This window comes from Tachypleus tridentatus, chromosome 6, assembly GCF_004210375.1.
Source record: "Tachypleus tridentatus isolate NWPU-2018 chromosome 6, ASM421037v1, whole genome shotgun sequence".
Lineage (NCBI taxonomy): Eukaryota > Metazoa > Arthropoda > Merostomata > Xiphosura > Limulidae > Tachypleus > Tachypleus tridentatus.
The window spans coordinates 143,968,417-143,992,330 of NC_134830.1; the positions used below are offsets into that span (position 1 = coordinate 143,968,417).

At 31.8% G+C, this 23,914-nt stretch overlaps 1 protein-coding gene across 10 annotated transcripts in view; it reads left to right on the forward strand.

Moving 5' to 3' along the window:
• Window positions 1–7,034: 7,034 nt before the first annotated feature.
• Window positions 7,035–23,914, forward strand: part of LOC143253927 (uncharacterized) — a 43,853-nt gene continuing 26,973 nt past the window's right edge. For 4 of the 10 annotated variants that reach the window (XR_013029895.1, XM_076508531.1, XM_076508538.1 and 1 more), the window contains exons 1-5: window positions 7,375–7,451; window positions 18,122–18,730; window positions 19,513–19,674; window positions 20,344–20,476; window positions 23,043–23,123. Coding sequence is in view for 9 of the 10 variants with exons in the window: in XM_076508531.1 (XP_076364646.1) it covers window positions 19,541–19,674; window positions 20,344–20,476; window positions 23,043–23,123 (348 nt within the window). In the remaining variant the exon portion in view is untranslated. Of the gene's footprint in view, window positions 7,149–7,327; window positions 7,452–7,542; window positions 7,917–18,121; window positions 18,731–18,754; window positions 19,333–19,512; window positions 19,675–20,343; window positions 20,477–23,042; window positions 23,124–23,914 lie in introns of those variants that run through there. The other 6 variants (XM_076508533.1, XM_076508534.1, XM_076508535.1 and 3 more) reach the window with 6 other exon arrangements.

The window sequence follows — 23,914 nt, forward strand, 5'->3', positions numbered from 1 at the left end:
AAGGTACATTTCAGAAAGGTGTGGTATTTTGAACTGCGTTTTCATTGGAAACTCGTACTCTGGTTAATAATTCACTATTACAAATTAGAAATCTGTTTATGAAAATGTGTATATGTAAAAGAGGAAGCTCACCTAAATTCCACCCAAGGTAATACATAATAAAGAAAATCGAGGTTAGCTTAGATTGAACATTTAATATACCATTAAGAGTAAAGCTACAAATCAAAAGAAATACAACATAAAGACATAGTTTACATAGCAGAAACGAATTATCCCATGTAAAGTTAATACACTGAGGAAAAGTAAGATCACTATCAGGCTAACTATCTTTCATCATGTTGTGTTTATAGTCAATATTACTTCAAAACAATGCGCCTGTTCTGTTGTAACTTGAAATCAACGTGGTTATCTAATCTTCGTCAAAGCTCAAGACAGAATGGTATTACACAGGGAACAGCAATACAGTACGTTACAATTGGACGCATGACACATACTTCCGTTTTAATGAAGAAGTTGAGTTCTACAGACTGTTTTTGATGTTAAATGTTAAGCAACAACGACGATTGTGTTTTCCATATTTTATGAATATATGTAGGTAACAATAGTAGGAGGAGACTTGGCTCATTTTGGGGGCAAGCGCCGCCACTGTATAATTGTTATTCTTTAAAGTTATTAAGGAAGTAATTTCGCGACATCATGCATATTTAATGATTATGTGCGTGTGTCTGTTGAACAATTTATCATCAGAGGTAAAATTAAAAATGAATCGTTGATGTAGAGGATTAATGCTTTGTGATTGTCTGTAACCTTGTTGTGGACTGCAGTTTCATCTATTCAAGGTTCGGCAGAACAAACCAAAGAAATACAGTTCGGCCTCAAAGTTATTTGTCTATATAATAATTAAATAATTGTTCAGATGGAATAATGATTTACATAACTCAATTTTCACACCTAGATGGTTGTAGGTTAATTTATTAGGGAATGAAAAAAATTACATTAAAACCTACAAGTCCTGTGTGTATGTATTATAACTATAAATATTTAAGCCATAAACCAAAACGCATTAAACAAGTTTTGTTTTAATTGCATGTTAATGTGTTGTGGTTTATGGCTTAAATATGTTTTACGCTTATAATTGATCAGTGGTTGGGATTTGTTTTATTTAACTGCAGTCTTTCCTCGAGATTTTGTTTATTCATATACTTTCATTTAGATATAAATTATTTAATTTCGTATAAATTTTAAGCCATAAACAAAATGTTAAAATTAAAATACGCTGCATATTTTAAAAAAAAAAGATGCAACAGTACAAGCTCCAACGTGGAATTGTAAAATATATCTTGGGGTGGTTGAAGGACCTACATTGTGGTAAGGATAGACCGTCTATCAGTAAAATATATCTTGGGGTGGTTGCGAAAGAGGACCTACATTGCGGTAAGGATAGACCGTCTATCAGTAAAATATATCTTGGGGTGGTTGCGAAAGAAGGACCTACATTGCGGTAAGGATAGACCGTCTATCAGTAAAATATATCTTGGGGTGGTTGCGAAAGAAGGACCTACATTGCGGTAAGGATAGACCGTCTTTCAGTAAAATATATCTTGGGGTGGTTGCGAAAGAAGGACCTACATTGCGGTAAGGATAGACCGTCTATCAGTCCTAACTTCCAATTCGCTAGTCTGGTAAGATTAGAAATTAGGAGAGCGAGATGCGAGTGCTCAAGCCAACAATATCCCACATCTATATCATCCTTCACTGTCCACAGTGAGTTGGGGGAAGGTGACCGCTCTCCAAAGTTAAAATAAGAATAAGATAAATATTAGAACATGAAAAATAAAAACTAAGGTACTACCATATGGGTGTAAGTAAAATAAAACTTATCTACTGAAGTTAGCATTCCTGCCCCCAACACGGTAGAAATACTAGTTAACATGATATCAGTTAACTGATAACAAGATATCAGTAAAGTGGTAGTTTAAATAAAAAACATTCGAGGGCGCTCAGAAGAGACCTTCTCTTTGCCCTATTCGTGAAGTAAAATTTAACTGGGCTAGTGATTGATTATTAATAGCTAAACCGACAAGATTTAAAGTTAACGAATTTGTAATGTAATCGGGTGGCAAAGGTCCAATGATGGTCCGCGGGAGGATAGATATTGACCACAAAAAAAAAAAGAGATCCAAAAACCTCAGAATTTACTGTGGGGGAAAACGGGAGTACCCTGAGAAAATCCACTTTCACGATCAAGGCGCCGAAAAATCTACCCTGACAGTACAGTACTCGGAAGTTGCTGGAAAGAAAAAATCAGGGTTATTAAAGCTTATAACAAAATCACTCAAAGAATATACAACGATAAAACACATGTATTTAGTCCGCGATTGATTAAAAGATAGATCTCAGTCACCAGGAGGATGAAGATAGGCAGTTCGTGAAACGGAGTTATCGATTATATTTGTCTCAATGGGTCGTTCTGTTTCGGTCCGAGACGATTGGCGTCTTCTTGCCAATCTTGTTCGTGTCTTCTTGCTGAACGTGATGTTGATATCTGTAGTGGTTGATACGTTTGTAGTTTTAACGTGCACGTGTTGAATCTGGCATGGAAGCTGTCTTCTTTGGTTTGGGTCGCTGCTGAGGGGTAACGTGAACGTTGGTCGGAGTTTCCTTGTTTTTCTTCTCAGCAGAGATAATTGGCATACATAAAGATGAAAAACTTACTGGACGAGGGGTACTTTGACAGATTTGACATTTTGACAATTAGTTTGTTTTGGATTTCGCACAAAGCTACTCGAGGGCTATCTGTGCTAGCCGTCCCTAATTTAGCAGTGTAAGACTAGAGGGAAGGCAGCTAGTCATCACCACCCACCGCCAACTCTTGGGCTACTCTCTTACCAACGAATAGTGGGATTGACCGTCACATTATAACGCCCTCACGGCTGAAAGGGCGAGCATGTTTGGCGCGACGGGGATTCGAACCCGCGACCCTCAGATTACGAGTCGCACACCTTAACACGCTTGGCCATGCCGGGCCAGACAATTAGTTGCTCGACATCAGGGGCGTTCGGCACTAAAATGAAGGTATTATAGGGTACATCCGTGGTTAAGCATAAAGTCAGCTACGACTTTAACAAAGTTAGTGGGCAATCCTGTGGTCTTAGAATGAATTCTGTGAGCTACATGGAGTTTCGTGGAGGTTGTTGTTTCCAGAGAATGTTGAATTTCAGCGGGAGTTATAGACAAATGAACGTTCTTAATAAATATCAACTTGAATATTTAGTAGGAGAGCACTGAACGTTGATATCTGCTTTCTATGGTTTACATAGATAATCATGGGCCTGGAGTGTTGAAGGTTGCAGTAACATGCCTCCTCGGCGAAGGATTCTAGTTTTTTCTGGGGTCAACAGAGACGTTAGGTTCAAACTGGTCGATAAAAGCAATAATTTGACGAGGGGAGAAATTCAACGGTAATCCGTCAAGAATTATCGGGAATACTGATGATCTCAGCGTCGAAGGAAGCTTGTGCGATGAAGAGGCAGAGATAACTTCTCACGTCTGAACACTTCAGAGGCTAGTTATGGAATAAAGTAGTAGTTTACAGTGACTGTCGTGCTTTCATATGCGGCTCAAGATTCACATCCGCATAAAGTAGTGCCAAGTTTTTAAATGACCTTATTTTGAAATGAAAAATAATTGTTAGTAAACTTTCTCTTACTTTCTGTGTATTTATTATGGATATGTACACTTGTTCATGGCTTTAATTATCAACAGAGAATTTGCTTTGATATAATTAATTCAAGTAAAACAATGAATCACCTGCTAAGAAGAAAAGTGACATATTCTACAACTTAGAGAAATGGACATGACGAATGTCAAGTGATTGAAGTGAAATTATGATACTCTTCTAATTCTTAAAAATTCCGAAGGAGCTAGATTAAGAATGTTAAAAAGGCACTCATTTCATAACAATAATTGTGTAATGCTTTATTATGAAAAATAATAAAGTAACTTGAGATTAATGTATGTTATTTTTCATTTATTAAAACTAAACAAAACGGCTTTCCAGGTGAATGAGTTACGTCAAAGCCCCCCCTAAAAAAAAAAAAAAAAAAAGGGAAGAAAAGTAATCCGAAAGCCTATTGAGTTTGTAAAGTCATAACAATTAATTTTGAAATGCTTTATTCCTATGTGAAGTACAAAAAATCGATGTGTCTATCTATTTCTCTGTCCGTCTGCTATCTAACTTCCCCTAGATCGCTGGGCAAGTTTCAACCAAACTTTATGGGATGATAGCTTGAAACAAGAAGCATGTCAATAGGGGAGTTATATCTTATCCACCCGAATTATTACTGTTTTTTGGAAATTATTATTTTGGATTAAGTTAAGGGTAACTACTTTCATAGATAGTGCCATATCCTTACAATGAAAAATGTGTATTAAATTTCTATAACACAACATATGCACACAGTGTTGGGAAAGGTACGCAAACGTCTTACATGTACGGAGGAATCCAATGAAAAACGTGGCTGCCACTCTTTAAAATATATAAACTCAGTTGCAGTTTCTACTCCAATAGCCACTAGACCCAGCATGGCCAGGTGCGTTAAGGCGTTCGACTCGTATTCTGAAGGTCGCGGGTTCGAATCCCGGTCGCACCAAACATGCTCGCCCTTTCAGCCGTGGGGGCGTTATAATGTGACGATCAGTCCCACTATTCGTTGCTAAAAGGATAGCCCAAGTGATGACTAGCTGCCTTCCTACTAGTCTTACACTGCTAAATTAGGGACGGCTAGCACAGATAGCCCTCGAGTAGCTTTGTGCAAAATTCAATAAACAAAACAAATAAACCAATAGCCATTATAAGGGTGATTTGAAGAGGCATTTCTTGATTCGTTCCCCGCTGGTACAGCGGTAAGCCTACGAATTTACAACGCTAAAATCAGGGGTTCGATTCCCCTTGTGGGCTCAGCAGCTAGCCCGATGTGGATTTTCTATAAGAAAAACACACACATACATTTCTTGATTTATACTCAATTCTTACTTTAAACCATGACCTTTCATCTTCGGCTCGTAAGACATTTCTGAGGCCAACGACTGTCACTTAATCAGGTGAAACACTGTGGAAGGACATTGAGAGGTGGGTATTGAAAGCTTTCCTACCCGCCACCCATGACCGTTACCTCTTCCTACAACGTTACCCTGACCATCTCGCAGTGGGTTGTACGCTATGTTTTAAGTACATAATGAGTTAATATTGCTTACACAATACTTTTGGTGAGGAAATAATGAATACGGTAATAACATATTATGTGGGATTTTTGTGCTGTTTATCACAGCATTCATCCCCATATTTTAAAGCTCATAACACGGACAAGAGTCGGGCACCTCATCTTATAAACTATAATGCCTTTAAGTATATTGCATTGTTGAGCAAACTCGCCCCCGACGGCATAGCGGAATGTCTGCAGACTTACACCGTTATAAACTGGATTTTGATATTAGTGGTTTGGTTTGTTTTGAGTATCGCGCAAAGTTACTTGAGGGTTATCTGCGTTAGCCGTCCCTAATTTAACAGTGTAATACTAGAGGAAAGGCAGCTAGTCATCACTACCCACCGCCAACTCTTGGGCTACCTTTTTACCAACGAATAGTGGGATTGACCGTCATATTATAACACCTCAAGGCTGAAAGGGCGAACATGTTTGGTGCGACCGGGATTCGAACCTGCGACCCTCAAATTACGTGTCGAGTGCCTAAACCACCTAGCCATGCTGGGCCTCGATATTAGTAATTGGCAGAGCACAGATAGCCGTTTGTGCTGAATAACAAACAAACAAAGAAACTTTGAAATTAGTGAGATTAAAGATGGCAATGTATTTAGTCAATTTAATTTCAAATAGTTTGTTGTGTAATTTATGGAGTAGGTTTTGACGCCATATATTTTGTTATTGTTACTATGAGTTGTTTTAGGCCCGGCATGGCCAAGCGCGTAAGGCGTGCGACTCGTAATCCGCGGGTTCGCGCCCACGTCGCGCTAATCATGCTCGCCCTCCCAGCCGTGGGGGCGTATAATGTACCGGTCAATTCCACTTTTGGTTGGTAAAAGAGTAGCCCAAGAGTTGGCGGTGGGTGGTGATGACTAGCTGCCTTCCTTCTAGTCTTACACTGCTAAATTAGGGACGGCTAGCACAGATAGCCCTCGAGTAGCTTTGTGCGAAATTCCAAAAAAACAAAACAAAAAACAAATAAGTTGTTTAAGTTTTAAACAAATATAAAACGTTTTTATGTTTAGTATTTTAATGAAACAACTGAAGTTCAAAAATGATTCAACATCATGATAAAATTTATGTTTCAGCTTGATGGTTTTAAGGTCAAAATAACAAAGTTTATAATTCTTGATATTTTAGTTGAAGTATGTTTAATGATAAGGTACATGATACTGCAGAATTTTACTTTTCGACCATGTTTTGCTGTATTATGGTTTGGCCCTTCTTACAGTTAAATGTTGTGAACGTTTTCTTACACGTTCATATAAGTTTTTCAAGTAATCAGTCTTGTTTGCTTGTTTCAGTGTTCTGTGCATATAATAGTGCCCGATTTTGGGATCATAAATTACACATGAGACATATAATCACAAACACGTAGTGCGATTTAGTGACAGTTATCTCTCCCCACAAGCTCAAAAGTATTCTCTTGGTACACGATGTAACAGTCTGAACTGTCAAAATCAAGTCTATTTATCAGTTTTGCTGTAAATGAACACATCTTTTTTCTTTAAAAATTCGATCAATGTTCATATTTCTTGTTTTGGATATATTCACATAGAGCTACACAGTGGCTATATTGCGCTAATCGTTCATAATACTGAATTGAAGAACTAAAAACAAATAATAAAAAAAAAAGAGGTAGTAACATCACCTACCGCAAACTCCTGAATATTTCAACTTAATAGTAAGAATTGGATATTATTTTGAATAAATATACGAAGAGCGATTTTGAGGCAGCCGGATGCAAACCATGGACCATTGGATTCACAGTTTGGCACTTTAACAAGTAGACCATGCTCAGTCAATATATTAGGAATGTTCCATACGTTAAAGCAAATATTTTCTTGCAGTGACCTGAAGAACTGTGTTTTAAAGCACAATTGCATGGTAGTAAAGACATTGTCACGATTTCATTTAATTTGTTATTTTACAATGATAATATATTTTACTTGAGTACTCAAATATTTTATTAAAATTAAAAGCACAATTCTTTAAATTACAAAGCTGTTACCTATAATATTGTAAAATAAAATGTTTAAACTATTTTAATAGTATTTTGTTTCGAAAATAGCAGAATATTTTAGTATTCGTTTACCGTATTATTATGATTATAATTATATTTCCGATTTTGAATTTCCGGTTTATAGTATTTACCTGCTTTCTCACGTTGGTGAGCTGTTAAAAGTAGAGGTAATATAAATAAGCTTAATTATACATATTAATTGGAAGTAAGATCTATATAAGATTTCCTTCGTATATGTTAAACGTGACACCGAAACCATATTGGTGACATTTTATAGTATTATATTATTGAAGGAAAATAATCTGAACTAGGGACCATATGGTTTGGTGTCCGAATAACCCTTTGTTTTAAAGGAGAATTTAGGGTCTACAGTTGCAGACAGCATCTCATCCCATAATGCAGTTATCCATTTACTCAGATGTTAGGAAAAAAACCAAAAAACTGTCAGAACTGGATTTTAATACATCGTTTTTTAAATTCTTAAACAACTAAGTTGTATGCTTATCTCATTTTCTGTTGGTTTTGAAATATGCCAAAAGAAATGGGAAGCTATTAACTATTTCAGTATTTGATCCTCCACATAATATTGTATACTTCAGTAAGACCTTTTAACCTTCTTTCCCTAAGTGAAGGTATGATATCTTAGTGTATCCAGCTTATCTCGTTTTGGTTAACATGTGTTCAGGGTTACTGTTGAAAAGCAGAATTCTCTGAAACAAGTATACCCTGGTAACATGCACTGATCAAAGTGTAAATTTAATTGAATCTTCCTTCAATTTAGGCTTCAAAGTCTGAGATTAAGCAATTTTCAGAATACTACATTTATTTATTATATCTGTCCATGTAACTTAAGACTCCTGATTCAATCAATTCTTCAGAATTATTAAGGAACTAAGATAAGTAAAATTCAATGTAATATAATATTGTCTTTCAAGATGTACTGGGTATTCTGTGTAATAAAAGATTTTTGATCCTTTTCCCAGCGTCAACTGGCAATATTGTGATTGAGTGACAGTTGTGATAATCATGCCTGTGAGGTATGGTGTGAAACAAGGTGCTAAATCATGTACCAGATGGTTTATGAAACTAATTGAAATTATGCATTACTGATATAAATGTTAACATCAGACCCAAAATCAAGCATAATCAAAAATATAAAACAGATATTTGAAAATTACAAAAGATTATCTAGTTCAAAAGGCCTGACATGGCCAGGTGGGTTAAAGCACTCAATTTGTAATCGGAGGGTCACAGGTTTGAATCCCTGTCACACCAAATATGCTTGCCCTTTCAGCTGTGATGGCATTATAAGTGAAAGTCAATCCCAATATTTATTGGTAAAAGAGTAGTCCAAGAGTTGGCTGTAGATGGTGATGACTGGCTGCTTTCCCTCTAGTCTTACACTGCTAAATTAGGGATAGCTAGCACAGATAGCCTCAAGTAGCTTTGTGCAAAATTTAAAGCAAACTAGTTCCAAAAGCAGGATCAAGGAAAAGACTGTATATTATTGAGAAAACAGAATTTTAATTTCATGTACTCCAACTAATATTTTTGGAATGATCATATTTCAAAAAATGCATTATGTTGTGTTTACGTACTTGTAATTGTTACAGTAATTATAAGACTTTTATACCAGTGTTGGGAAAAATTTTGAAAATCTTGTGAAAGGTACTTTGTAAAGTAATTTAACAACATAAAAATATTTCTTGAATAGTTAACAAGGTATCATTAGGGGTATGTATATCTTGTCTTACTAATCTTTTGACATTCTTTTAAGATGCTGCTGTTCATGAAGGTGAGAGAAATGGTGTAGATTTGGTGTGTGTGGATTTTCAGAAAGCATTTGACAAGTGCCACATAAAAGGCTGGTTAAAAAGATCTGTGTTGGTGTTGAGGATGTATTGGCTTATTGTATAGAAGAGTGGTTGGATTGAAGAAAGCAGAGTCATTATTAAATAGAATTCAACCAAACTGGATTAATTTCATAAGTGGGGTACCTCAGAATTTAGTGTTAAGACCAGTGCTCATTTTAGGAGGTATGCTAATGACACAGATGAAGGAATTGTCAATAAAGGTTTTACATTTGCTGGTGTTATTAAGATCTTGGGTGTAACCAGCTGTAAGGATGTAGTTGTTTTACAAAAGGATTTAGATCATTTATTAAGTTGGGCAAATAAATGGCAGATAACTTTTAATTATAATACATGCATATAAAGTAATACATGTGGAACATCATAATATGAGTTATGAGTATCATTTTGAAAGGAATAACAATATTAGTATTATGGAAGAAAATGACCTTGGTGTTCAGGCTGAGAATCAATCTCTTAAGCCATTCTAAGCAATGTGCTTTTGCTAGCACAAGAGCAAAAAGGATTTTAGGTTGTACTGTATCTGTAGGAATATTAGACAGAAGTTTATAGTTTAATTTTATAGGTTACTGGTTAGGTTACACTTAAAACCTTGAGCTCCTTACCATGGGATTGTCATAAAGGGTTGAAAGAGGACATCTGAGATAGAAAGGCTGGCATACAAAGACAGGTTGAAATTTCTGAACATTTTGAAAAGAAAAAGAAGAGTTGGTAGGAATTTTATTGTGTTGTTTGATATTCTTATGAGAATTGATAATGTATATGTGTTGTTTGATATTCTTATGAGAATTGATAATGTATATGTGTTGTTTGATATTCTTATGAGAATTGATAATGTATATGTGTTGTTTGATATTCTTATGAGAATTGATAATGTATATGTGTTGTTTGATATTCTTATGAGAATTGATAATGTATATGTGTTGTTTGATATTCTTATGAGAATTGATAATGTATATGTGTTGTTTGATATTCTTATGAGAATTGATAATGTATATGTGTTGTTTGATATTCTTATGAGAATTGATAATGTATATGTGTTGTTTGATATTCTTATGAGAATTGATAATGTATATGTGTTGTTTGATATTCTTATGAGAATTGATAATGTATATGTGTTGTTTGATATTCTTATGAGAATTGATAATGTATATGTGTTGTTTGATATTCTTATGAGAATTGATAATGTATATGTGTTGTTTGATATTCTTATGAGAATTGATAATGTATATGTGTTGTTTGATATTCTTATGAGAATTGATAATGTATATGTGTTGTTTGATATTCTTATGAGAATTGATAATGTATATGTGTTGTTTGATATTCTTATGAGAATTGATAATGTATATGTGTTGTTTGATATTCTTATGAGAATTGATAATGTATATGTGTTGTTTGATATTCTTATGAGAATTGATAATGTATGTGTGTTGTTTGATATTCTTATGAGAATTGATAATGTATATGTGTTGTTTGATATTCTTATGAGAATTGATAATGTATATGTGTTGTTTGATATTCTTATGAGAATTGATAATGTATATGTGTTGTTTGATATTCTTATGAGAATTGATAATGTATATGTGTTGTTTGATATTCTTATGAGAATTGATAATGTATATGTGTTGTTTGATATTCTTATGAGAATTGATAATGTATATGTGTTGTTTGATATTCTTATGAGAATTGATAATGTATATGTGTTGTTTGATATTCTTATGAGAATTGATAATGTATATGTGTTGTTTGATATTCTTATGAGAATTGATAATGTATATGTGTTGTTTGATATTCTTATGAGAATTGATAATGTATATGTGTTGTTTGATATTCTTATGAGAATTGATAATGTATATGTGTTGTTTGATATTCTTATGAGAATTGATAATGTATATGTGTTGTTTGATATTCTTATGAGAATTGATAATGTATATGTGTTGTTTGATATTCTTATGAGAATTGATAATGTATATGTGTTGTTTGATATTCTTATGAGAATTGATAATGTATATGTGTTGTTTGATATTCTTATGAGAATTGATAATGTATATGTGTTGTTTGATATTCTTATGAGAATTGATAATGTATATGTGTTGTTTGATATTCTTATGAGAATTGATAATGTATATGTGTTGTTTGATATTCTTATGAGAATTGATAATGTATATGTGTTGTTTGATATTCTTATGAGAATTGATAATGTATATGTGTTGTTTGATATTCTTATGAGAATTGATAATGTATATGTGTTGTTTGATATTCTTATGAGAATTGATAATGTATTGTTGTTTGATATTCTTATGAGAATTGATAATGTATATGTGTTGTTTGATATTCTTATGAGAATTGATAATGTATATGTGTTGTTTGATATTCTTATGAGAATTGATAATGTATATGTGTTGTTTGATATTCTTATGAGAATTGATAATGTATATGTGTTGTTTGATATTCTTATGAGAATTGATAATGTATATGTGTTGTTTGATATTCTTATGAGAATTGATAATGTATATGTGTTGTTTGATATTCTTATGAGAATTGATAATGTATATGTGTTGTTTGATATTCTTATGAGAATTGATAATGTATATGTGTTGTTTGATATTCTTATGAGAATTGATAATGTATATGTGTTGTTTGATATTCTTATGAGAATTGATAATGTATATGTGTTGTTTGATATTCTTATGAGAATTGATAATGTATATGTGTTGTTTGATATTCTTATGAGAATTGATAATGTATATGTGTTGTTTGATATTCTTATGAGAATTGATAATGTATATGTGTTGTTTGATATTCTTATGAGAATTGATAATGTATATGTGTTGTTTGATATTCTTATGAGAATTGATAATGTATATGTGTTGTTTGATATTCTTATGAGAATTGATAATGTATATGTGTTGTTTGATATTCTTATGAGAATTGATAATGTATATGTGTTGTTTGATATTCTTATGAGAATTGATAATGTATATGTGTTGTTTGATATTCTTATGAGAATTGATAATGTATATGTGTTGTTTGATATTCTTATGAGAATTGATAATGTATATGTGTTGTTTGATATTCTTATGAGAATTGATAATGTATATGTGTTGTTTGATATTCTTATGAGAATTGATAATGTATATGTGTTGTTTGATATTCTTATGAGAATTGATAATGTATATGTGTTGTTTGATATTCTTATGAGAATTGATAATGTATATGTGTTGTTTGATATTCTTATGAGAATTGATAATGTATATGTGTTGTTTGATATTCTTATGAGAATTGATAATGTATATGTGTTGTTTGATATTCTTATGAGAATTGATAATGTATATGTGTTGTTTGATATTCTTATGAGAATTGATAATGTATATGTGTTGTTTGATATTCTTATGAGAATTGATAATGTATATGTGTTGTTTGATATTCTTATGAGAATTGATAATGTATATGTGTTGTTTGATATTCTTATGAGAATTGATAATGTATATGTGTTGTTTGATATTCTTATGAGAATTGATAATGTATATGTGTTGTTTGATATTCTTATGAGAATTGATAATGTATATGTGTTGTTTGATATTCTTATGAGAATTGATAATGTATATGTGTTGTTTGATATTCTTATGAGAATTGATAATGTATATGTGTTGTTTGATATTCTTATGAGAATTGATAATGTATATGTGTTGTTTGATATTCTTATGAGAATTGATAATGTATATGTGTTGTTTGATATTCTTATGAGAATTGATAATGTATATGTGTTGTTTGATATTCTTATGAGAATTGATAATGTATATGTGTTGTTTGATATTCTTATGAGAATTGATAATGTATATGTGTTGTTTGATATTCTTATGAGAATTGATAATGTATATGTGTTGTTTGATATTCTTATGAGAATTGATAATGTATATGTGTTGTTTGATATTCTTATGAGAATTGATAATGTATATGTGTTGTTTGATATTCTTATGAGAATTGATAATGTATATGTGTTGTTTGATATTCTTATGAGAATTGATAATGTATATGTGTTGTTTGATATTCTTATGAGAATTGATAATGTATATGTGTTGTTTGATATTCTTATGAGAATTGATAATGTATATGTGTTGTTTGATATTCTTATGAGAATTGATAATGTATATGTGTTGTTTGATATTCTTATGAGAATTGATAATGTATATGTGTTGTTTGATATTCTTATGAGAATTGATAATGTATATGTGTTGTTTGATATTCTTATGAGAATTGATAATGTATATGTGTTGTTTGATATTCTTATGAGAATTGATAATGTATATGTGTTGTTTGATATTCTTATGAGAATTGATAATGTATATGTGTTGTTTGATATTCTTATGAGAATTGATAATGTATATGTGTTGTTTGATATTCTTATGAGAATTGATAATGTATATGTGTTGTTTGATATTCTTATGAGAATTGATAATGTATATGTGTTGTTTGATATTCTTATGAGAATTGATAATGTATATGTGTTGTTTGATATTCTTATGAGAATTGATAATGTATATGTGTTGTTTGATATTCTTATGAGAATTGATAATGTATATGTGTTGTTTGATATTCTTATGAGAATTGATAATGTATATGTGTTGTTTGATATTCTTATGAGAATTGATAATGTATATGTGTTGTTTGATATTCTTATGAGAATTGATAATGTATGTGTGTTGTTTGATATTCTTATGAGAATTGATAATGTATGTGTGTTGTTTGATATTCTTATGAGAATTGATAATGTATATGTGTTGTTTGATATTCTTATGAGAATTGATAATGTATATGTGTTGTTTGATATTCTTATGAGAATTGATAATGTATATGTGTTGTTTGATATTCTTATGAGAATTGATAATGTATATGTGTTGTTTGATATTCTTATGAGAATTGATAATGTATATGTGTTGTTTGATATTCTTATGAGAATTGATAATGTATATGTGTTGTTTGATATTCTTATGAGAATTGATAATGTATGTGTGTTGTTTGATATTCTTATGAGAATTGATAATGTATGTGTGTTGTTTGATATTCTTATGAGAATTGATAATGTATATGTGTTGTTTGATATTCTTATGAGAATTGATAATGTATATGTGTTGTTTGATATTCTTATGAGAATTGATAATGTATGTGTGTTGTTTGATATTCTTATGAGAATTGATAATGTATATGTGTTGTTTGATATTCTTATGAGAATTGATAATGTATATGTGTTGTTTGATATTCTTATGAGAATTGATAATGTATATGCATAATGTTTTTTTTAATACTTAATAGTGAAGATAAGACTATAGAACACAAATATCGATTTTAGCAGTGTAAGACTCGTTCTCAGTTAAGATAGTTTTTCTAACAGGATTTTTTACCTTTGGAATGGGTTGCCTTGAGATGTGGTGAATGCAGTAAATTTAAATGAGTATAAGGAAAGGTATGATAAATGTTTGAAAGATAAAGGCTCTTTAAGTGTTTTATTTTTATTCTAAAGTTTAATGGATAAGATGACCTACATTGACCAAAAGGCACACATTTTCTTCAAATCATATGTTAAATTTTATCATCATTGCTTGTACCAACATACCACTGTTCCAATTAGCTGAGTGGCTAATCCACGCTGTGCCTAATTTTCCTTTTCAGTCATGCTGTTGAGTGGATTCTAATTTATATGAAATGTCTGATCTAAATTATGATAACCCAGATCCATTACTTTGCAATTTTTAGACTTAAAGGGCATTTTACAACTATTTATATAACTTAATGTTTGATACAAGTCATTTCATAGTAAGTCAAAATCCTTAATACAGCTAGAAATACCCAAGAATTTATTTGGATTATAGGGAGGTTGAATAGAAGCAAGCAGAAGATTACTATTAATGAAATCCACTCAAACTGAGATTTTTACTGGTGGAGTGCCTCAGGATTTAGTGTGTGTGTGTAAAGTGTTGCTTTGTCTTTTTGCATTAATAATATCAGTAGGAACTTAATTAGCATAATTATGTTGGTGTTATTAATTATTATTTTTTCAGCCCATACTCATGTGATTTCCTTATATAATCATTTGTGTGGCACCTCATCAAAAACTTTGTCAAAGCATAAACATACTAAGTTCACGTCCTTACAGTCATCCAGATGTGGAAAATTATCCTACAATTACATTTACCCTCAGATACAGGCATTGCACCCTTATTACATTACACACAGAGAACTTCTAATAATAACAAGATACAATGTTCCTACTTGCATTTTGTGCAATTATCATGTCTAAGCGTTTGATGTGAGTTACTAGTCACATGATAGTATTGGATGTACAACATGTTTATTGTTGATAAGTTTATGATATAGAGTTGTGTTAATTACTGTGAAATTTTGATACCAAGTTATGCTGAACTTTTGCATATTAGTATGTATAGGACAGAGTTAGTAGCTTTTATTCTTAATATGGCTTGTAGAAACCATGTATGTTTCAGTCTACTGGTGTTAGGGTTTACTGTATAAATGAATTGGTATTTGTACATGTGTTTCAGAATGTGATTGTTTTAGTTGTTCACTATGTGAATGTCACTCGTCTAGTATTTTCGGATATTTCTTTATGTTTATATGTAACAATCAGTTTGCAGAAATACTTCTGTCTTTATTCATTTAGGGTTATTGTAATTATGTGATGAATTTTGAATATTTTAAATTATGTACACGATATGCCAGCCTGTGAAATGATTTATCACAATTCCTGTACATAGTTTGTAAAATTAGCATAGCAGTAATGAATTCCATGAGACTATTATCAGTTAACCTTAAAAAAAATACATTTTAAAAAGTATCTTAAGGTTTAGAAAGCAAATATTGTTTCACAGAATAGGTACTTGTGTTGTTAAAGAGGTTATGTAATTTTTACTACTGTTTTAATACATTCTCTGATGTAAGTATCAAATTGCTGTTCTGAATTGTTTTAGAATCCATTTAGACATATTTTATAATTGCAGAAGTACAGTACAAGTATTGTTGTAGACAAAGACATGAATTAATGTTCTGTATTGATATAGTATATTAGGTGAGGTTTTTAACACTAAAGGCATAGGAAATATTTTAATGAAATGAGAGAAAATTGACCAGAAATCCAGATGTGTTTCTTGTATAAATCAAGTAAATTATGATATATGGATACACGTATAGTGCTGCCTTGATTTTGTGGAATTTGTTAATTCTAATTGTACAAGAGTTCTGATTATTAAAATAAGACAAACTTGTATTCCAGGGGTCTTAGAGTTTGTGTAAGTAATACAAAAAATTATATTGGTTGTGGTGTATTTAACTTATAGCTTTGTTTATATTGTATCAATTTGTGTGTGTGCTCGTGTAATACCAAGATGTAATGCTAGAACTCTTTTCTTTATAGAAGAGGAATTGTTTTCATGTATTTCATTAATAATTAAAATACATTTTTCAGAAGTTTTATTGCATCAGACTAGAGCTGGGCATTTAACATAGTGTATAGTTCATGGTTTTAAAGTATCCAAGTTTTAATTTCTTAGTTTCATAAGGAAATATTAAAAAAAACAACATTCTCTTTTCATGTCACACTTGTGTTATTAATTCTCCATTTTAGTTGTTAACATTTTCCTAATCTGAAAATGCATTTCTGATAAGTACTTACCTCCTATCATCCAAAGCTACCTTGATCCTAGTCAGCCCTCTAAGCTTTCCTAAAATAAATATTCACTGCACCAGTTCTTGTGGCATTTTGGAACATGCTGATCATGTGAATACAATCCACAAATTGAACTGCTCCATCTATACTGGCACAGCTGCCTTTCTATAATATTTTAGAACAATCCTGACTTTCAAAAATTGGCAGGCACAAACCACTAACATTGGCATTTCACTGGGGAGGTTAGGTGGGAAGTGGGTTATTGGAGGCAAGTCTCTATCAGAAATACATTTTCAGAGCAAGGAGATGCTAACTTCTGAAACAGTACCATTTCTACTTCCCTAAAGCTAGAATCCCACATTGCCAAGGTGGAGAGACTAGTGAAGGGACATAAATCTCAAATCAAGTGGAAAGAGACTGCACTGAAAGAACAAGTGTGCTTGAATAGGAAAAGAAAACTCCCCAGTGGCATACAGCACTAATTGTGGAGCAGATGTGCTCTTCACCCAGCAATCAATACAGTAACACAGTTAGGGTGGAACTGAATTGACAGGGATCATTGAAGTCACTAAAGAGATGTACAACACCAAATCGTTGAAGGAAGTGCTGTATTACTATGACATGAATCAGTATGGTGTTAACTAACCTGGAAAGGCTTATGAGTAATGCAACCTCTCTTTCTGATATGTATTTGCCAAGGGAAGTGCCATGGGTTATATCAAATCATGCATAGTGCAGTCCATTCAGGTAAAACATCCAGTTGAAATGCTCCACATCCATGCTATAATGAGCTATTGTAAGAAGCAAAACATAGTACCAAGCATGGTGATAGTGAATCATAGCACAATATCAGTAAGTGACCTAGAGAGAAAAACAAAATAACAATACATGCCTAATGCTTAAGGAATATGAAGTGTGTTTGATAGTGTGGTCTGCTCTGGTAAAAATCATCCAGGGGAAGTGTATGAAATATGTTGGATTATACCAAGTGTTTTCCACTGAGTTAAAACATGTTAGTCTGTGCTGAGTTATGCCAAGTGTGGTCCATCTGGGCAGAAACATGCAGGGGAAGTACTTTTGGTTGTGTTGATGTTAAGTGTGGTCTATCTGGGCCTTGCATAAAACATACATGATCAACAAGTGTGGCCTGCACAAGTAAAAACATATGAGTGAAGTGTCCCAGATACTGAATGTAATTGTATAATTTATTACTCAATACTGTAAAGATTATAACAACTCTGGCCCTCATTGGTACACATGAGCTAGAATGCTTTATTTTATTTTTCAGAACCCACTTGGGAGAAACCTCCATAGTCCACCACTCTAACAACTGGGAACCATGCTCTGCTATGAGAAATAGTGAGGGAATATACATGTGGAGGAGTCCAGAGGAATGACACACCAGAGGCAGCAGTATGGTTGTCTGCAATTCTTTAGTTTAAAAAGCAGATAGAACTTGATTGTAGGAAACATAGATCAGTAGGGGTGGGCAGAAATCCCCCTGTGCTTTACATGTGAGGTCCATGAGTGATGGCCCTTTATAAATGAAACTAGTAACTTTTGTTTAAAAAAACAGACAAAAAACATACATATGCCACTGGACAAGCTGCCAGTGGTCTTACAGAAACACCTCACCTCAACAGCAAGCATTATGGAATTATTCATAACTTGTGCAAACATGATATGAAGCACACCTTACCAAGCAACAGATGTCACCTGATTGGATCCTGAAATATGATATGCATCAACTAGAAATATATACAAAAACAGAATATGCCAACTAACTCCAGTCAAAGGCAAACAGATGTGTGTGGAATTGCCACAGATTCACTGAAAAAACAACTATATTTATTAGGAGATTCTTGAGATTGTATAAATGAAGTACAAAATCTGTAAGGTGAAAATAAGTGTATTTAACATAAAAAAATCATCTTTCACTTATATAAATGCTTCTTAATTCACTGATAAATCTTTAGTAAAAAATATTTTATTATGGATTCTGATTTCTGCATACAACAAAGTTGTAATGTTTAATAACAGCTTGTTAAAAGTTATGAAAATGCACTTGGTACATTTAGAGTTATATATAGTTTTGTGATCACCTAGTGATGAAATTGGTGGACACTACAGATGATTAAATCAGCATCACAAAATTAATGCACTAACTAAAACTACTGTTTCCAGTTATTACTGTTTTTGATTATTCAAACCACCAGTTATCATCATATAGTTATGATTTTTCAGTATTATTTTTGATTAATTCAAGTTTGTTCAGCTTAGTCAAGTATTCTCACAGCTCGTGAAATTAATTTAAGGTATTGAAGTATTATTATTATGTTTGTTTGTTGTGCTCTGCCTATTCTAGATATTAAAACCTAGTCTGTAGTATTATCAGTTGTTTTATTGTTCTGTCTTGTGAGAATAATTGATTCAAAACCTGAAGATCAGTTTGTTATCAAGGTCCAGTAATCACCCAGCTTTAATCAGCATGTTGAGATGGTAATGTATATTTAACACAGTTTTATGAACTTTATTGATTAATGCTTAAAAGCTGCTTGTAGTTGATTGTGTTTAATACTCTAAAAGAAATTTTAGGATAATTTTTTTTTATTTTTTTGTATGTGAGTATGGCAGGTAGGTGGAGAATTGTACTTTTATATTTGTAATATACTTTTCCAGGTAATTTGTTTCTTTTTCACTTGAGAAAATGAAGACTTTCTATTCAGAAGTAATTCTTGGAATCGTAATTATTAGTACTTCAGAGCTAATAGCAGTTCATTTGGGTCCTTATCAGTATTTGTCCCACATAAAAAGAGGAACATTGCAGGAGAAAATCAAAAGGTAATGTTTCATTAACTGCCTATTTTTCTGTATAACTCAGATAAAATTTGTGCTAGTATAACGTAGTCAATGACAAAATTAGTGAATAGTTGAAAAATGAATTATAAATAATTTTTCTGTACAATTATAAGTTTCTGTTTTATTTCTTCAAAAAAATTAATGATTAATATTGCCTTAGAGAGGGATTCAAGTGTGATTGGGATAGTATTTGCTTTGATCATTCCTTTGAAATTATTTGTAAAAAAAAATAATCCAGTATTGCCTCAAGATATAGATTCAGGACAGTGGCAAACAATGTTTTTTGTGATTCCTCATTTCAGATAAATTGTATTATCTATAAGTCGTATTATGTAGCAGCATGGGGTTGTTTACAATGTAATAGTGGTATAAGTTATGACATTTCAACAACTTAAGGAAGTACCAGTTTATGAAACAACTAGAATCTGTAATTATTGCATTATTAATTGGGAGTTATTGTATATTATTTCTTTCCTTTAATAAATATGGAAAATTTATTGAACAAATATCATAATTTAAAGTTATGTATTCTCTCTGTCTGATTAATTGTATTTTGAGATATAAAGATATCTCGAGATGTACTTGTCTTCAAGATATGTATTTCACACAGTCAGAAATGTTCTTTGATGTGGTTCTTATTTTTATTTGAAGCAAATTAGATAAGTTCTTCAATAGAGTATTGGTTCCAGAATCAAGCGCAGGATTCACAGTGCCTGAAAGTCTCAAAGATGAGAAACATGGAGTTAAAATGGGAATAGCCAGTTCTTTTTGTGATGATGGAAAGGTAAAGACAATAATAAGTCTTGAAATTTTTACACTTTCTTTAATAAATGCTCTTTATAACTTGTATGAAGGTTAGAAAGCTTATTTGTATAATACTTATACACAAGATATAATAAGACTTTTATGTTCTTTTTCTGTTTTGTCTCTATGCATGCAGTTTATCTCTTTTTACCACGTTTGTCCTCTGTTTCTACTTGATGGCATAAATGACAGCTCCTGTTATGTTGGACCTAATCAAAAACACCTTAGATGTGAAAAAAGTGTGTATACAAAAGGATTAAGCATGTGACTTAAAGGAACAAAATTAAAATTGGTGGTGAAACTGGTAGCTACACTTATAACACTGATAAACATTTTCCAACAAATATTCATTCCTTAGTTAACCAGGTCGCATATTTTTTTTACCCACCATAATGCCCCAAGTTGAATAAAAAATGTGGTCTGGCTAACTAATAAATTAATATTTGCTGCAAAATTCATATCATAACTGAACCTACCAGTTTGGCTGCCAATATTGATTTAATTTTTCTATGCCACATGCTAAATCCTTTTTTTCACATCTAAGGTGTTTTCAGTTAGATATCATGTCTTTGTGTCAACACACACCAACATACCACAGCAAGTAAGAAAGTGACACTTGATAGTAACCAACATTAGGTTTAGGATCAAAACCCTATTACTTAGAACAGACGTATACAACCAGATATTTAAACATCTATAGTGGCACTTCTATAAGACAGTGTTAATTAATATATTCCTGTATAATAATGCCATGGAATCTAGATTAACGGTTTTTGTCATTTTTCTGTTTGCACTTGGTACAAGTACATCAAGCACCATTATTTACACCAGTTGATAGTTAGCTAATATCACATTATTCCAATTAAATTTAACACTACAAATTTTTAAAAGTGTTGTCATTTAATACAGTCAACCTGGATAGTAATGTGTCTGTAAGGTTTTTATTATTCATGTTAATACTGGTGCCAGAGAACATCAAGGAGAAATAGTAAGAATGTAAGATAACTTTTTTGTTTGTCCCATCTGTTGCTCATTTCTGAATTTTTGGAGGTTAACCCTAGGTGTATGCTGCAGGTTCACTGGACTAATCCTATATTTCTTGAGCTAGATGTAGTGATGCTTACTATAATTCTATATACTTTATCTGTTATTTACCCTATCTAACATTAACTCTATTAAAATCCTGAAAGTACAGTGAAATGAAAAACTGAAAAACCTGAAATTAAACAAATAATACTATTTTTTTTCTAGAATTATTACAGACTGTAACAGACAATTAGTTATTTATCTTAGTTTTAACTCTAAACTTTTTCATGTCTGTTTTCTTTTAACTTCATTGCTATACTCTTGAAAACAAACTTGCACTCTTGACTTGTTAGGCTTACTTACATTGGAAATCCACAGACTTATCTTTAGAATAAATACATTTGTAATACACTTGATGTTTTGTATACTGTTGACAGATGGCTTGTGTCATTAGATATACTTCATAAATTAGAAATTACAGTAATATTCATTCTCTAGGTTAGGGCTGGTCCAATGAACTGATTTCGTGGACCTTTAATTGATGTGTAGTTTATTCTTGTAAAAAGGATGACTAATATTAATTAAAGAAATGAATGACATTTTCCATACTTTAGCTCTGTCTCTAAAGATCTTTGTATACATAGGGTTATTGTTACATTATGACTTGATTAATTGTGAAATAAATCAATGGACATGCTTAAGGTTATAATAGCAGGTGCATATAGTTTAACTATATTTGTCAAATACAACATTAATTATGTTTAGTCTACAAGATTGTGCTCTGAGGGATGTAGTTACTAATATGAAATTGGTTACCATAAGAAAGCCAAACATTTCTTCACTGTTAATTCACTTGGTATTACATAGCTAACACTAACAAGAGGTGTGGAACTTGGGTTCACCTGAGTTGTCCCAAAAAACACTAAATTTCAAAGTTCACAACTGACCCAGGTAGGTGTTCGCTTCTGTAGGTGCTTTAATCCTCTGTGGTTCAGCAGTAAGTTTGAGGACTTATAATTCTAAAATCAGGGTTTGATAACCCAGTTAGGCAGAGCATAGACAACTCATTGTGCATCTTTGTGATTTTCATTAGTTATATCAATATAGTGTGATGTCATGTACATGATCCTTGTATTAATTTAACAAAATAAGAATCACTTGTAATGTGTGGTTCAATCTAGTTGCTAGTTTTGAATAAAGTCAAAGTATTCCTGCTATGCTGATAAAAAGATTAAATAGTTATTAATATTGTAATTATGAATGTAGATTTTAAGGAACTGTATAATTTATTTTAATATTAATATACTCACCATTTCATCATAAATTACTGATGTTTTATAACGAATGGTATTATCAGTTTATTCATTTTTACCATCTAGCCTTGCTTAAGAAAAGTGTTAACGATATTTTTATTTAATGAGATCCCTGTTTAAATATTTTTCTATGTCGTTAGTATAGACTGTAATCTTAACAAAACAACTGCACTATTTGAAAATTTGTAATGAGAATTTTCACAACAGACAGGTGTGGAAATTGACTGGAATGAATCACCTGTGGAATATACCTGTTATAATCCAAAAAATCCACTTTCATTTCTTGAGGTGAGCTTCTATTAAAACTGTGATAAATTTTGTGTATGAAGTGTGAATATGAGTAAAAAAAATATAAACACAAATACACATGAAAAAAACAAAAAATACATTTTTATTGTTGAGGTTCATGAGTGGTTGTTACACATCATGATGTCTTTGTTTCTATGAAACGTTATGTAGCCACATCATTATAGGCATAGCTAATTAATTATTTTATTATTACGTATCTGGTTATAAAGATTAAGAATGCATTGTTTCCTCAGTTGGGTGCTGTTGATATTTTCAGCTTTAAAGTCCACAACATCTCAAAGTTTGGCCAGTTTAGGAGATTTAGGTTAGTCCTAAATACAAAACTTAAGCTACCAATGAAAGTCAATTTTTTATGATATAAGAGTAAATACTTTTGATATAGTAACTAGTATTGTTGATTTTGTCAATTGAAGGAGCAGTTAGTAAACAGTAACTTACCTTGCATTTTTTCAAAAGTCTGTTTACTTGTAAATTTACTAAGTATTAGAGATATGCAGTATTATCAATATACCAGCACATCCTGATGTCATTTTATTTCAGTATGTATTGCTGTACTCTTTAAGAGTTTGGTGTGTCGAACTGCTATGTTTATATTTGTATAAAGTGATGTCAAGCTAGAGTCTTTTATGTTTCTAAGTGATGAGATATACTAGTGTTCCAGGCATATGGTTTACACAGTATTGTATGCAGAGTTCTTTCTGTATAGCAGCATGTGTGGTGACATTTTAATTTGAAAAAAAAACCCACATAAAACTGATTTAAAGGTGTAA